We start from the raw sequence: 16,688 nt of genomic DNA on the forward strand, positions 1-16,688 counted from the left end.
CTTCCTCAGGGACAGGGCTGACTGGGGACGATGTGGGCACCCCAGCAAATCAGGCTCAGGCAGGAGGGAGGGCTCTGAGACCGGGGGCTTGGTACTGACTCTGCGATCTTTAAAATTAATTTTCTTCATAAGCCTCACAGCCAATATCAAAATTTGAAATTAAGGTGAATGTTTTTAGATAGTATTTTATTTGATTTTAAAAATCAGTTTGTTTTGTGGAAATGCTCTATTCAGAAACGCTTGGATGAGAAAAAAGAATGAAGTGTCCTTGGGAAATTATCCTTATTTATCTAGAGTTCTCTAGAGTTTTCGCATATTATGGTATCTTTTTTGGTAACAGATAAGTTTTTCTTAATGAATTTTGCCTTAAAACTCTGTAGAAATTAAAAACTTAAAAAATGAGCTTAAAAGTATAAATTATAGGGTAACGGACTTGGCCCAGTGGTTAGGGCGTCCGTCTACCACATGGGAGGTCCGCGGTTCAAACCCCGGGCCTCCTTGACCTGTGTGGAGCTGGCCCATGCGCAGTGCTGATGCGCGCAAGGAGTGCTGTGCCACGCAGGGGTGTCCCCTGTGTAGGGGAGCCCCACGCGCAAGGAGTGCGCCCCGTAAGGAGAGCCGCCCAGCGCGAAAGAAAGTGCAGCCTGCCCAGGAATGGCGCCACCCACACTTCCCGTGCCGCTGATGACAACAGAAGCGCACAAAGAAACAAGACGCAGCAAATAGACACAGAGAACAGACAACGGGGGGGGGGGGGGATTAAATAAATAAATAAATCTTTTAAAAAAAAACTATAAATTATAATAAATGTAAACTTAATATCTTTATTTCCTTTTTAAAAATTTCCAATACCTTTGAAACAATATCATTAACAACCCAGAAAATTAATGGGAAATTTTGAAAAAGAATTCTTAGAAATAATAGGTATATTTGAAAGTAGGATGGCCAAAATGAGCTGTTAAGAAAGATAATGATTTATTCAATTTTTTAAATTGCACCATTAAATGTGTAACTTCATGTGTAATAAATACTGTATTTAATTTTAGGTGCCAGTGTAACATATACTAAAATAGAATGGAAGAACTTCTATGGTTCTATAAAAGAATATATGAAGGACTCATAAGTTATAGTAAAATTTTTATGAAATATTTTTATGGTACTAAAAATTGAAAACATCCTAATAGAGAAATGTTCTTAAATGAGAAATGAAGTTAGTTATAGAGACCTCAGACTGTAATGAAACTTACAGGAACCCTATATAAACAGTAGCTTCTTAAGATAATAACATACAATGTATAAACATCAAGAGTATTTGAAAAATCTTTCCAAAAATAAGCAAGAAGAAAACTATTATTATTATACTAAAACTCCTCATAAGAAGTTACTCATTTAGCATATTTTTAATGTTACCAGAATTGAGATCTTAGTTTATCTATCTCTGGCAGGGTTACAACGGACAAAAATATTTCCAATAGAGTAACACAGTTGTGAGATGTAACAGCTGTGAGATGTAACAGTCCCAGAATGCTTGTGGTGTTCTGGAAATAAGAACATAGACTAAATGATATTTTGGTGCTCAGAATATTTCTTACCCTCAATGTCTAGTTCACTAATCAGAGAACAGTTTACTGACCTTTGCATTGTATTGCTTTATTTTGTTTTTCAATAAATTCTCCCTCCCCCATCTCCCTGAAATAGTAAAAGGAAGACAGAATTATAACATGAGCGAAGGATACCAGGGCACCTGTGTCGAGTGTAATTTCTTGGGTTCATGGAAATTGTGTTCTCCTTCTTCTCCTTCTTCTCCTTCTTCCCTCTCCCTCCTCCCACCCCTCTACCTCTCCCTCCTCCTCCTTCTTCCCCCCACTTCTGTACCCCCTCCTCTTCCTTTGCCTTTTAAAAATAAGCAATAGTGTGAGAGTCTGTGTGTGGTAGGATTGGAAGAGCACTAACCTACCCTTGAGAAGAGCTGGCCCCTCCTCTGCTATTCACTTGCAAGGTAGCTTGGGAACCCCTAGGAGCCTCGGTTTCCTCATTTCTAAGTAGAGGGTGAGTGGATCTAGTGTGTCTCAGAGATTCCTTTAACCCCAGACTTGTCATATATGAGGAGGATTCAGTGAAGGCCAAGAAGATGCATTCCAAGGAAGGGGGCCGATAGCAGCATTCACATACATTAGTAATTACAGGAGAATTTTGGTGAAGCAGCACCATGCCCTTTGGCAAATTGCCTCTACCACTAGTTTAGAAATACACATTATGGAGGCTCTATTAAGGGTCCCCAGAGGTAGAAGCGAACACAGTTAATTCATTTGCCCTTTATTAGAGGTAGAGGCTTTGGTGGCCCAACCCCTTGTTTGAAAGTTTGGTGACAATTGTGTAATCAAAAACCCTGCCTGAAAGAAAAGGGACAGTTTTTCTGGGATCTATTCTAACGTGTCTTACTAGAAATTTTCAGAGAAGGCTTTCATTTTAATGAACTCAGGACATATATGTCCCCAAATGTTGTCTTCCTCACGTGTGTGAATGCATGGATGTGGTGTGCCGGGAATTGGAGACACTTTTGGCAAAAATGTGTGCACTGGACCAGAGAAGGCTTGGCCGCACCACATCCCTAGAGTCTGCCCATGTATTTGCTTTTTGTCCTTTCAGGGCTTTCTTGTTAAAGGTATGAACATTCCTGTAGAGTTGACTTAATGAATTAATTTTGTCTTACAAGTAAGAAGTTCCACTGAGTGGTTTTGACATTGTCCTCTGCCTTTCTGGAGCAGAGCCATCACACTGGAGAATCAACTGGTGATCCTGGCGGCCGCTGCTAGGGATGCCGGAGCCTACTACGTCCAGGCCATCAACGAGAGGAACGGAGAGAACAAGACAAGCCCCTTCATTTATTTGAGCGTAGCAAGTGAGTTTTGAAGTTCCAAACAATAACTCTGAAAGCAATAAAGCCTTGATTTAATTAAAAAATTTGTCCGATGGGGCATTTTATAATAAACTTTACTTCTCTAGTATAGCAGTTACAGTTTAATATTAATCCAGTACCAGTAGTTTGTGGGGAGTACTTTAGAATTGTTGCTTTCTTTGAAATGATATATAGAAAATGTGAATGTAACTGAAATTTCTGAATACATGATCTTACTTGGGGAAGTGTCTAAAAAATACATTTGCTTCTGTACAGTGTTAATATGTATTGTTTTTAACACCAAACTATCTTTTGACTTATAGGAATTGTATAGTGTAGGTATGGGTTATATTCTTTTGATCAGATAATAAGATCTTTGAGAGAAAAAAATTAAAGCATGTTAAAATAAGTGGCTTTCTTAAACATCAGCAGTTGATCACCTTTTCTACCTTATTTAACTAAAAATGTCAATCATGAAAAGAATACACACGGACCACAATTATATGTTCAGTTTAAGGACATTTTGTTTGAGGAAATTTAATTTAAATGTTTGGTTTGAAAAAGGCTTTAGAAATTCTACTTGTAAGAGTTAATTACTTGAGAAAGGAAAATGATAAAAAGCAAGAACCACAGATTAAAACATGAATAAGAGGACATGTCTCTGAAGAGTTTGTATCACTTACAAAATGCCATTGTTATGGTGCTGAGAAAATATGGTTGGGAAATGGTTGTGGTGAGTGGTAAATCTCAAACTATTATGGTCATGCCATTTAACTGTCTGGTTTGCATGTGTAGTGGAAGATTTCATCCTTTTAAAAAACACCCTGAAGCAGTGGTTTACCCCTTCAGGTTGCCATTCATGGTCTTTGAGGGGTACAGCTGGGTTAGGCCTAGTAGATGTTACTGGGTGAATAATTGCAGCAAAAACCAGGGGCAGAAGATTATGGAAATTACCTGAGTTCACTCTCACATGCCCATTTGATCCCTGAAAAGTTCTACTTATGTGGTCCCTGTTGTCCTGCCATCAATTTCTTAATTCGTAGGGGCTTGAATTCTGCTTTCCAGACCATAGAGTGAACTCAGATTCGGCCCTAGGTCTTTTTCTTTCTTTGGAGAATGATGTCCATTGGTTAGGAATGGGGTTCACAAAGCCCAGTTCATGATGCACTGTCATTTAAAGGGCCCCCTGAATCAAGGATTGAACTAGAAGTAAATATGGTTTATCAAATTTTTTTCCCCAAAAGTGACCATCATGAATAGCACTTTTATTATTGTGGTGGTTTGAAGCTGTATATACCCCCAGAAAAACATGTTCTTAAATCTAATACATTCCTGTGGATGTGAATCCTGGGAAGTAGGACCTTTTTAATGGGGCTACTTCAGTTAAGACATGACCCACCTCAGTCAATAATGGATCCTAAAACCCTCCTACTGGAGTCCTTTATAAATGGAATGAATACAGAGAGTGAAAGGGAGAAAGGCATGGAAGCAAGATGCTGAAATCGACAAAACCAAAGAGAAGTGACAACCAGCAGATGCCACCATGTGCCTTTCCATGTGGCCGAGGAGCTGAGGATCGCCCACAGGTAGTCTTCAGGAAGAAAGTATCACCTTGATGATTCCTTGATTTGGCCATATTCTCAGCCTCAAAACTGTAAGCTTAAACTTAAAAAAATTCCCATTGTGTAAGCCAAGTCTTTGGATGGTATTTGCTGGAGCAGCCTAGGAAAACAATTATCAAATAGATTTTGATTGTGTTAATTATTTCCAAATTTTACAACTAGAGCCACTTATTCTGTTTAGAATTTAATATTCAATTGTTTAGATTCAATACTAAATGTAGACACTAAGCTTATACTAAGTAATACTAATATAGGTATATACATATAACATATACTTAGATTTGATACTGTTTAGAATCAATACTCAATTACTATATAATACCAGGATAGCAATAGGTCAGTGGGGTTGAATTTTGGATAGGAACAAGGAAATTAGAGATTTCTTAGGAGAGGAAAAAATAATTCCAGAAATATTCTGGCTAACATGAATGCTAACATCTCAAAATTACACAAGAGTCTGCACCTGGTAGTTCCCTACATGCCTACTCTATAATGGCCAACAGAAAATAAAACTCATGTATTGAATTTGCAAGTTTCCATACTAATGCAATCTCATAAAGCTAGATAATTGAAACATGTAAAAACTGCAATAATTTCAGTTTCAACTCCAACCAAAAAGTATATTGCAAGCTGCTCATAAATATTATAATTAACTGGCTTGCATTTTTGTTTCCTGGTATATTTTTAGCTTTTCATTGGTACCAACGAAATGTGTAATAGGTGAGACATAGAGCAGGGTTGATGCAATGAACTTATTTTAAATGTTAGGAGAAAACCTGCATTCTGTTTCTTTACATATTCTTTGTTTTTTGTTAGCACCAGGTAAAACAGGAGACAGAAGGAGATTGAGGGCATAGGCTTATTTTAATTCTTAGGAGAACCTTACTGTGGACATATTGGATTAAACTAAATGTTAAATGGCACCTGTTATTCATCTTTTCACTAAAAGTTCTATTTCAAAAACCAGTAGAAATAAAAACTCTTGGTAAAGCTGCAAGAAATCCCAGAATCGTATGTTGAAATTTGGCTCCTTTCTGGGCTGCGGCTGCTGCTGTAGCGGCTGAAACTCAGGCCCTGGCCAGAGGGCATCCTGGGAGGGCACCTTGCCTCCCTAGATTTATTAGGAAATAAGATAGTCTCAAGATCTGCTCATACTGGTAGTAAAATATGGTGTGTCCTATAGACTTAGAGTCTTTTTTTTTCTCTGATGTAGGATTTGTAAAAACACCGAACAAAATGGATTAAAAAGGTTTAGAACTCGCCAGCCAGACTTTCTAATGAGTCCATAATAACACAGCCAATTATCATTTAATGGAGATAAATTTTTCCTCCACATCAGAATAAAGTAGGGGTCCTTCATGCAGTGAATCCGAGTAGGGTGGTAGAGTACTGGAAACTAAATTCTGGGTGGATTATATGCTAATCAGTTTAAAATTGAAGAGTGCCTTGTGGACCCACCCCTTGTTTCCCACTGTGGTATAATCAATGCTTCCTTCTGCAAGGGCAGAAGAGTGGAGTCACAGCCAGGGGTTAACCTTGTCTCAAAACATCTAAGTAAGTGATCTGCTATCACCCAGCTAACAGAAGGAAATAACGTATTTTCTCAAACCACCACACTCTTGAGAGTTCAAAAGCCTCACTACCTTTTGGTCTCTAAATATTTTGGCTGTACTTGAAGCTAATCGGAAGCAAAAGAGGGCTTAGACAAAAGAGCCTGACTATTAGAAGTGAAATGCAGTCCCCCGACATGCTGTCTGCTGTCTTGTGCATGTTTGGTAGATGGTGTTATCATCTCTTAACCTTTCTCCCTCTTTTGTAAGGTTAGGAACATAAATTACAGCATGTTCTGCCCAGAAATGTCCTGCCAGGGAAGAGGGACTCTTCTGAACTGTCGGTTCTCCTGCTCCCACTGGAAGCTGGCTGCCATCTCAGGGCTGGCTTCTCTTTGAAGTTTTAATGCAATGTAGAGTCAGCAGATGTTAAGGACGTGGCAGGGCTCTTGAGGCATTCTGCATGAATTTTTCATAGCTGACTCCTGCAGCTCAGGTGCACACCAGGAAAAGAATGGCTGGCCACCCTAAGAGCTGGCATTTCTTTTCTGAGGTCCAGCCCAGGCAAGCTTTATAAACCTGTCAACCTGTTTTGGGTTTTTGCTTTGATGGTTTTACATCATGTTAACTTCTGTGGATCAGATCTCCTGAACTGAATTAATATGTGAATAAGAGTTTCTTCTTTTAAAAAATGCAGAGTTAGGAGATGAGAAGAATCGTGTACAGTGATGAATCAATCATTGTTTAAATGTCATTGTGCATACCTTAACTACATTCTCCATTCAGATCCAATATTCAGAATGTCCAGTGTAATGAGATTCACCACCAGGGATGAAGCTTAGATTAAAAAAGAAATGACTGCCTCTGTCCTTTTTGTTTTTTTCACCTTTTCATTTTAATGTCTCCTCTTCAAACAACATTTGCAGATGGGGTATCATTTCAACCAATCCTCCCTCATTTCTCCTGCAGGCTGACAAACCCTTGCTTTTACTTCTGAAGACCACTTAACATTCTTTTCTCCTCTACAATGTAAATTTAACTGCACACCTCATATATGTTTAATGGTTGAAAGTGGATTCTTGAGACTTATGTCTATGAACAGTCCTCCAAGAAGACTGCCCTATAAAACATTCTCTTATTTCACTTGTGCTTTTAACATTAAAGGGAGAGAGGGGCAGGCATGAGCTTTCAAATGCGCTCTAACATCACCTGGATTCCTAAAGCAATACGAACAGTTGGAATAGTACTAAAAACCAATCTAGAGAAAGTGTCGGCATCACTAATGACCAACTGAGCATCAAGCTATGGCCTTATTAGTTGTTTGATACTTAATTGCCAGGATTTCAGAAACACAAAGAGGAAAGTATTTGATGGTAAAGCCAATGGGTTTAATTATTTTGACACGTACTGAGCACTTGCTCCGTGGCTTGTGGCATGTTGTGGAGGCAAGCCCTGGCCCTTCCTCCCTGGAGCTGGTTAGGGACAGAATCAAGTCCAGGCTTTTGTCTCCAAAGCTCTCCTCATAGCTGTCGGATAATAACCCTTAAACATTCATACCTAATATATGCATCCTTAGTTGTTTATGTATTAGAAACGTTAATATCTTACTAATAATGAAAGTTTCATTCTATCTTTAGTTAATGCCTCATGGCACAGGATAAGGTTCATTGTAAAAAGAAATTCATGTTTTACTTTGCCTGATAACTTTTAGTTTTTTTGGCCAAATTCTTGTGACTTCTGGTGACAGAGGCAGTGTTTTTCTTGGTACTGAAACTGAGGAAGAACTCACACTAACAATGGAAGTGTCAGCTCTGACACTTGGCATGGATAATTCCTGCTCTGGAGGAGAGGATGCCTCTGTTCGTTTGTACTTGCATTATTAGTAACTTGAATTTGTGGTTTCTTTGCAGACAGACTTTTTTATCCATTGTTTGCTTTCTTGACTTAGTTGAAACTACATACAAAAGTATACAGATGCACCTATTCAGGTAAAGGAGAAACTGCAGTCCATTGGGAGGTTCTAAAAGCAAGGGGTCATGTGAGAGTATCCTGTCCACCTCCCTGGAAACAAAAATTTTTACATCTTCCCTGGAGATAGATAACTTGCATCCAGTAGATACCTGATACCATCCAATCCAATCTGCATAATACAGAGCATTACTTAGTTTTCTTCTTATGGTTTCAATTAAAAGACAAATACAAATGTAAGTTCTAATATTTTGTTTCTGAACCCCAAATGTATGTATGGCTTGGGAAATGAGATTTATAGTAAGAGAGCAGCTGGTAAGTCTCAACCAGACTTGAAATAAAAACCAGAGTGATTAAATAGGTAACGAGATTGTAATTCTCTCCCCATTCCTACAAGGCAAAACTGGGTTATTTCTATTACCTACTCTTGCTCTCTCCCATCTCTTCTCATCTCAAACTGTCTTCTTTTCTCCTTTGTGATTTATTTCAGCCTAATTTCGCCCCTGGTAAATCTTAGGAGATCTGATTAAACTGTGAGTTGTAATTTGCCCTAAACTTTTGCACAAAGTTTGGATAGCCCAGTATCCAAAATCTCCCAAAGCAGCGCTCTTCAAACTGGGGTACAAAAAGATGTGCCTGGGGTAAGCAGGTGTACATAATTTTGAGAGAGTCTGCTTTTAGGTCCTTTCACATTGTGTTTCTAAAAGAGGATCTGCCTGCAGGCCAGGGGGCTCCCTTCATAGCCCCCTTCTCTTTCTTCACTGGAGGAGGGCATCTACCTCCCTCACCATCTATTTTTCATGTGCTTATTGTCTGGGGTTAAAAGGGAAGGTTTGCAGGTGCAAAGGGAAGGGGTAATTCTCACTGTCAGTAATGAGAAAGAAGGACTCTAATTAGTGGGCAGTGAATTATTATACAAAGCAGGTGCTTCCAGTCCTTCACTGCCTACAAAATTTAAGTAGCACCTAATGCATTGTCAACTGACATTTTGTTACAAATAATTTTTGATGGTTACTAACCATGATAGACAGTTCACTTACTCTTAGGACAGGAAGATGTTCCCAGCCCCTCTGCAGTTTGATATGGCCACGTGAGTGGAATGAATGTGTCACCTTCAGGCCAGGTACGTGGGAGCCAGTGTGCCAGCGTTACGCTCTCTCTCCCTGCTGGGGCCAGCTATAGCCACAGGTGGATGCTGCCTGGACACTAGATCAGCACATGGAAAAGAACTGCCCAGGAGAACCACCTCCGCAGAACTGGGCTTGAGAGGAGTCAGAAATAGTCCTTTATTGTGCTTAAGTACTGTGATTTCAGGGTTTATTTGTTACTGGAACAAAAATAGTCTCTCCTGACTAATGCATCACTTTGTGATTTCGGTATTTATATAAATCAGAAGGAATTTAAAGCATCAGAAGATATCTCTGTAATGAAATTCCTTCCATTCTCATCCAATTCTTTATATGAACAAGATTTCTCAGCAGATATATCTTTCAAAAAGAAAAGCAGGATTAGAATTAGAGTAAACCTTTCCCATCCATCTCACTGATAGATGAATCTCTGATGATTTTTTTTCTTTCATATATAATATTCATCAAAATCCGTAATGCATGTGTTTGTTTTGATTGAGTGCTTATACTAATTTTAACAATAATTCAGTACAAAAGAATTTTTTTCTAACCCAGAGCATCATGGTTACTGAGTAAAATTTTAATTTATTTGAGGGGCTATGTTAGGGTGTTCAATAAAATACTGCAAATCATTAAAATATAATAAATTAGGATAAAATTATGTGGGGGAGGAGTAGAAAGGAAATACAAGTTTAAAACAGCAAAAACAGAACATGTAAAATTTCTGACTTAAAAATTAGAGCTTGTTCATGTATTTTTAAAATAGATGATGATGATGTGTATCATATCCTTACATTTGATCTACCAGTTATTTAGATTCCTTTGGATACATATAAAAGATTGCTGCAATAGTTTTATTTTATTATGTCAGTATTAAAATATGCTGGAAATTATCTTCACAATCATTCAGATTTATGATGAACAATTTTAGATGTCAATTTAAATGTGGGAAAGACATACTTTTATAAAATTATTTTGTGTGACCTAGGAACAAAAACATTTGAAGACCACTTCTGCAGCTCTATGTGAATTAGAGAATTTATAAATAAGTGTAAATGATTTCCAAGGGCATAGGTAGAAGAAGGGTGCTACTTTTCCCTGAGCTCCAGAGCAGTGTTCATATATATTTTCCTTCTTAATATCCACAGTAACCCCGTGTTGTTATCAACTTCAATGCTAAGCTGAAGACACTGAGGTGCTAAGAGGGTATTGGCCCAATCACAAGGACAGTAAGCAGAGTCGGGGATTTGACTCCAAAATCCCTCTTCTAGTTTTCCCTGTAGAAAGGCAATAAATAGCATATGTCCTGGAGGCCAGGCACATGCTCATATTTCAAAGTGGGTCCAAAGGAGGGAAGCACAAGGAAAAGGAAAAGCCAGGGATGGTGGGGGTGGGGTGGGGCTGGACGGAGGCCATCCACCTAGTCAGCCCCTGGAATTCTCTGTCAAGAGGCCGGCTCTGCTTTAGAAAAGAGACCTTCTATTTTGATGTCAGAACCCCTCCCGGTAAACACTGAATCTGTAAAACCAGTGCTGGGCCACATAAGTGCAGCTTTGAGGCTGGCACCCTTTTTCAAACTGAGGGAAGTGGACCAGGCTCAGGTGCGGGTGCAGTGGGAGAGGAGAATGGAGGCAGTGCTTACTATTGGAGCATCGCTGCAGTAAATTACAACTCATAATCGCCAAGAAGTCATTGTTATTGTCATGCATAACATGTTAGACCCCACACAGGATATCAAGTAAGACATTCTCTCTCCCCTGGGGGACTTACAGGAGTGAGAGGTGTGATATTCTCCCTAATTGCCAGGAATCCATGTTAAACTGTTGTAGCAGATTTTGCAGAGTGTGTAAACTACTCCCAGGCAGTAAGGTAAGCGCTTGGGAAGAGTCATTAACCAAGCAGACCAGTTAGATTTAGTAAACAGACAGTATGTATTCATTTACTTCTCCAAATTATGGTATAATTGTTGAATAGCACAAATGATCTTTCAGTAAGAATTTGCCTAATCAGATTTTTTTATATACTCCCCATAATGCTACGCTTTAATAAGTTTTCCAACCCCCCTCTCCTCCTGTTCTTTGTTAAATGTACCAATTTAAGTTAATAAGTCAGCTATTGAAACACAGGCAACCCTTAGTTGTGGCAGTGTTACGGCTAGAACTAGAAATAACCCTAATAATTTTTACTCTTGACTCTAAGATCTGATTTCTTAGTCTTGGCCTACAGCCACATGCCTGAATTCAGTTGACAGGGAATTTGAGATGATCCCATTGTATGCTCATACTATGTAAAAATAATGTTTCAAATTTATAATATATCGAGAGTGGCTCAACATTTTACATATAACTTATGCAGGCAATATCTCCCTTTCTCTAATCACTTTGGCCATTATATTCATTGAAGTATTTGCCTTTCCCTGTCACTATAATTGATAAGAAAAGATGAGAAATTTTTAGAGGGCATAAACAAGGGGGCTGGAAAATTGAATTTTCTTTGCAATCATTTTATAAATACTAACATATATTTACACATCTTGTCTGGGGAAATTGCAAGGAAAGTAATAGCTATTGGCTGAGATGAGACCACAGAACTAGTTAGTTGTAAATATGCTTTTTTTGGAAAAATGTATGTACTCAGTGGTTAAATGCAAAGTTTCCTTTTTACCCTTCTACTAAAAAACAAGCAAACAAATTTTAAAAAGCAGCCTCACTTTTATAAAACAAAATGAACCTGGTCAACTCACTGGTATTCAGCTTTTTGTTATTTTCTAAGCTAATAATTCCACTCACACCTTCCCAGTGATCTTTTTCCTTTTATGAATGAGTTCAGTCTTGTGGAGCTGCTAATTAAGAAACACCTGGTCCATTTCTCTTCCTTCAGAATTTCTGAGCTTTTCAAGATCCAGATTGCCTTCTTTGCTGGGTTAAAGTGTCTTTTCATATCTCATCCTTCAGAAGAATGAGAATACATGATTTTCTTATTTGAGGAAATGGGAAGAGTGGGACCTCTTTAGTAATAACATGGTATTTGTCTTGAGGGTAGACCTACTATGCCACACTAACTTGGATTTCAAGCTTTTACTCTGAAGATCAGAAGTTCCCCACGTGTAATGAAAACATTTATTAATGGTAACAACTACCAATTACTGAATATCTGCTATGTGTCCAGTATGAAAATATTATACCTCATTTAATCCCCATTTTAAAAAACCAAACTTCTGAAGTCAGTGTTATCCTTCTTTTCATAGATGAGAAAACATTAAGGGAATAAATAAATGACTGAGGACTATCTTCATCCAAAGAGACTTTCACCCTTTTGCACATTGAGATTATTTATATTGTGGAATTGTTTTCAATTTTTAAAATCATATTATGGTTGTTGCTTTTGTGGATTCAGGCTAAGCACTGATGACCTTTAGATAACAGTTCAGTTCTGCTTTTACCACATAGTCACAATGTTTTATTCCTGATCCCTGTAAGTGATGTTCTTTCAGCTATTATAGATGACAATTAACATACATAACTAAGTGTAGGTCTTTACAATATGGTTGAGAATAGTAAATCAAGCCTTAAGAAAATCAGGTAACATATCTGTTGAAATGAAAGACCCTTAGCTATTTGAAAGACCATGACCATGTCCAGTGTGCTGGACTTCCCACTTTTCTTAGAACACTTTGTATCTGAAATATAAGAAAATGAAATTTATCTAAAGATGTAGGTGCTTCCTGTATTTCTAATTGGTGAGTCTCTGTGATTCTTTGTTACTTCAGATAATTATTCTGCCTATATCGATCTATGGGAATATCTTTTTTTGGCACAAAATCAGGTCTTGCTCTCAGAGCCTGGCGTAGCTTTCCATTTTGCAGAGCGTATGAGAGATCCTGCAAGTGCTGATTGTCAGGGATATCTGGCAAGTGGAGCTTTGTAAGGTGGATTTCAAAACCTGTTTGTTATTATATTTTATATAATTTTATAGAATCATAAAAATGTGAACTGGGAATTTTCCAGTTCACCTGAGTTATAGGCCTGAATGACATCTGGCAAGAAAAAAGGCTGTCATGCTTTTGTGATTTTCCTGGGGAGGAAGATACAACATAAGACCAGAAGTACAAAAGCTCTTGAAATAATGATCATTTCTCCATTTTGGCTTCCACCTTTGACTTAGGAGTAGGATTTAGAACTAGAGAAGAAATAAGGCAGGAGTGGCAACCCATTCAACTAGCCCCTTGCGATGTTTTTACTGATAATGTGCATTGCTGAGGTTAGTCCCACCTGGTGTTAAATGCCCTACACTGTGCTGCTTCCTTCACTTCCTTGAAAGATTGTTGTCCACATTAATATATTTCCCCATCAGGATGTCACTCTGGTTATATTAATTCTGACAGGGTGGAATCACACAATGATTTGCTCTCATTTGGGAAAATTTCCAAAACACAAATGTACTTCAGAATTCAAGCCTCTCCCATTCTATTCCTTCAGACTTTGGGAATCATCCTCTTTAGTCAGACTGGCTTATATATAGAAACCATATGCAGGAATTGACCTTTGATTTTTAGTTCATTTTAAAAGTATCAGTGGTTTACACTTCTTTAGCCTACACAGGGAAACTTAACTTCCAAATTAAGAAAATGGCCTAGATCAAAATTATGCGTAAATGTTACCATCATAAAGAGATATAAAATGCATAGGCAATATGTTGAGCCGTCATTTCTTTGCTCATTTTAGTTATAGTATTTTTAAAAAATCATGACCAGGAACACAAGCTGTCTACTTATCTGCACCCTCTAATGGCACTAAACTGAGCTGGCTCACATCCACCCCAAGTTTATACCTGATGGGCTGGTACGGAGCCATTTTGCCTCCATCAGCTTCTGTTCTGATTGGTTGGTGCCTAGCCATGTCAGTTATTACATGTTTTGCACTCCAGCCTAAGAGAATAGTAGTAGGTGCATAAAACGTAAACCAGTCCTCATCACTAAACAGTTCTTCTGGACTCATCTTGCTCCTCTCCTGATTGTGGAGAAGGAGCATTTGGAAATACCACAGTGCAGTTCCCTTTGGTGTCTAGCGTCTGCATATCTCACTTTTGCCCTAAAGTCCATGTTCACCTTCCTTTCGAAATCCAGATTTCACTTCTGGTATTCCATTCAGAAAACATTGAGCATCTGATGTTTGTGAGGTATTATGCTTGATGCTCGGAAACAAAATGAATAAGACCCAGGGTCCTGCCTTTCTTGAGCTCCCCTGCTGTCAGGACAGACAGACCCATGGACAGACGACGAGAATACAAGGTTATGTAGAAAAGGTGGTGGGATCCTGCTGCAGAGGTCAAGAAAACCTATCAACAGAATTCTTTAAATTTTCTTTCATTTATGGAGATGATTAAAGAAAGAAGATTTGGGGGAAATGGTGTCCTGTATGATGAGGGAATGTGGAAACTCTTGTCTTTTTGCTCTCTTTCTTGGCAATGTCAGTATCCTCTGCAGAGTCTGCATTTCATACCACCTCATTCCAAGGAAGTACTTATTTATGAAGTATATTGTCTTTATCTTCTACTAGAATTGAAGTTCAATGTAGACAAGGATTTGTGTCTTGTGTTTGTTTTTCCAACCACCGAGAACCGTGCATGGCAAATAATAGGGACTCAATAAATACTCATTCAGTGAATGAATGAAAGACATTAGGAACCAAATAAATTGCTGGTTGTTTTTTGTTTGTTTGTTGTTATTGTTGTCTTTACTGCTCAACAACCCATTTTTTTTATTGCTTTTTTATTTTTAAAGAAGCTTTAGATAACATAACTATTACATAAAAAATATAGGGGATTTGGACAATCAGCAAGATGGCAGCAGAATGAGGCGCTTCTAGAGTCAGCTCTTGCGACAAGGCAGTTAGTAAACACCCAGAGCTCTCTGGAGCTAGCTGAAGCACCTGTGTGGGGACTCCAGGAGACCAGAAAAACATCCTGCAGCATCCTTGAAGGAATGGAAGGAGGATACTGCCCATGTGCAGAGAAGACTCATAAGTAGAGCTCTCCACACCACAGAGAGAGAGAGGCCAGTGCGCATCCTCCACTGGAGGCACAAGCCACCTTTGGAGCTGTTCCGCGGCTGAAATTGGAAGCTCCACTTCCCAAAAATGGGGGAGGAAGAGACGGTTGGGCATCAACTTCAGCTACTGATAAGTAAGTTCAGCAAGCTTAAGTATAATCCTAAGAACAGCTAAAGTTTGAACCTGTCCAAGTCAGAAGGAGGCCGGGAGCTGCCATCTTAACTCCATGCTGGGCATGAGGGGAAGCGGGGCAGACTGAAAATCACAGTGCTGATGGGGACTGGCTTCTTTCCATCCAGATCAGATTGCAGCTCTAGCCTAGACCCCAGCCCCACTCTGGGAGGGAGGAAACTGGCGGGACCTGCACCAGCCTCTCTGGAAAATTACTGGCCAAGCTGCAGAGACTGGTAATTATCCTCCACTGGTGGTACAAGCCACCCCAGGAGCTCTTCTGTGGCTGGAATTAGAAGCTCCATTTCACAAAAAGAGGGGAGGAGGAGACGGTTTGTCACCAATTTTGACTGGCTACTGATTAGTAGGTTCAGCTGGCTAAGATATAACTGTGGGAACAGCTGGATTGTGGATCTGTCCGAGGTAGAAAGAGGCCGATGGCTGCCATTTTGAGTCTGCCCCCAGCCTGAGGGGAAGCCAGGTTGACCGGAAATCACAGTGATGGTAGGAACCAGTGTCTTTCACCCAGATCAGCCTACAGCCCTAGGCTAGACTTCAGCCCTGCCTTTGGCAGGGAGGAGCCTGGCAGGCCCTGTACCAGACTATCCAGGTAACTGCAGGTACATTTGGCTGGCACTGACTGAATAACCAGAAGTCTACTGAGACAACTGCGGTCATCTTGGACCTGCACTACAGAGACTACTGCCCACACCTGCAGCTCCATCCCTGACCCAGGCAGGGGGAAAAGTGGCTTAAAGCTTCATCATTCTCTCTGGGCAACTAGAGTCTAGGCCTGCACGACTTCGATTATTCCACACAGCAGTGACTCTGTCCCTGCCCCTGGCAAAGGAGAAAGTTGGGAGAAGCTTCATTGGTCCCTGGGGCAATGAGGGCAGCTTGAGCCTCCACAGCTTATAGCACCAACTACATCCTTGGCTCCTACTGCACAACCAGCAAGGGAGAAAGAGCAGGAAGCCCTAAACTAAAGGAAAAAAAAAAAAAAAAAAACTGCGCCCAGAATAAATAGTCCAGTGAGCCAGATGCCAAGACACCAACAAAAAATTATGATCTGCACCAAGAAACAGGAAGATATGGCCCAGTTAAAGGAACAAAATAAGCCTCCAGATGTCATAAAGGAGTTGAGACAACTAATCATGGATGTTCAAACAAATCTCCTTAATAAATTCAATGAGATGGCTAAAGAGATTAAGGATATTAAGAAGACATTGGTGGAAGCAGACTTGGCCCAGTGGATAGGGTGTCCACCTACCACATGGGAGGTCCACAGTTCAAACCCCAGG

General features: G+C 39.5%; 1 protein-coding gene across 5 annotated transcripts in view; it reads left to right on the forward strand.

The window, feature by feature from the left end:
* Positions 1-16,688, forward strand: part of SDK1 (sidekick cell adhesion molecule 1) — a 917,480-nt gene that overhangs the window by 540,644 nt on the left and 360,148 nt on the right. For all 5 annotated transcript variants that reach the window (XM_058285708.1, XM_058285711.2, XM_058285709.2 and 2 more), the window contains exon 5: positions 2,769-2,902. In XM_058285708.1, coding sequence (XP_058141691.1) covers positions 2,769-2,902 — 134 coding nt within the window. The remainder of the gene's footprint in view (positions 1-2,768; positions 2,903-16,688) is intronic.

Source organism: Dasypus novemcinctus, chromosome 23, assembly GCF_030445035.2.
Source record: "Dasypus novemcinctus isolate mDasNov1 chromosome 23, mDasNov1.1.hap2, whole genome shotgun sequence".
Lineage (NCBI taxonomy): Eukaryota > Metazoa > Chordata > Mammalia > Cingulata > Dasypodidae > Dasypus > Dasypus novemcinctus.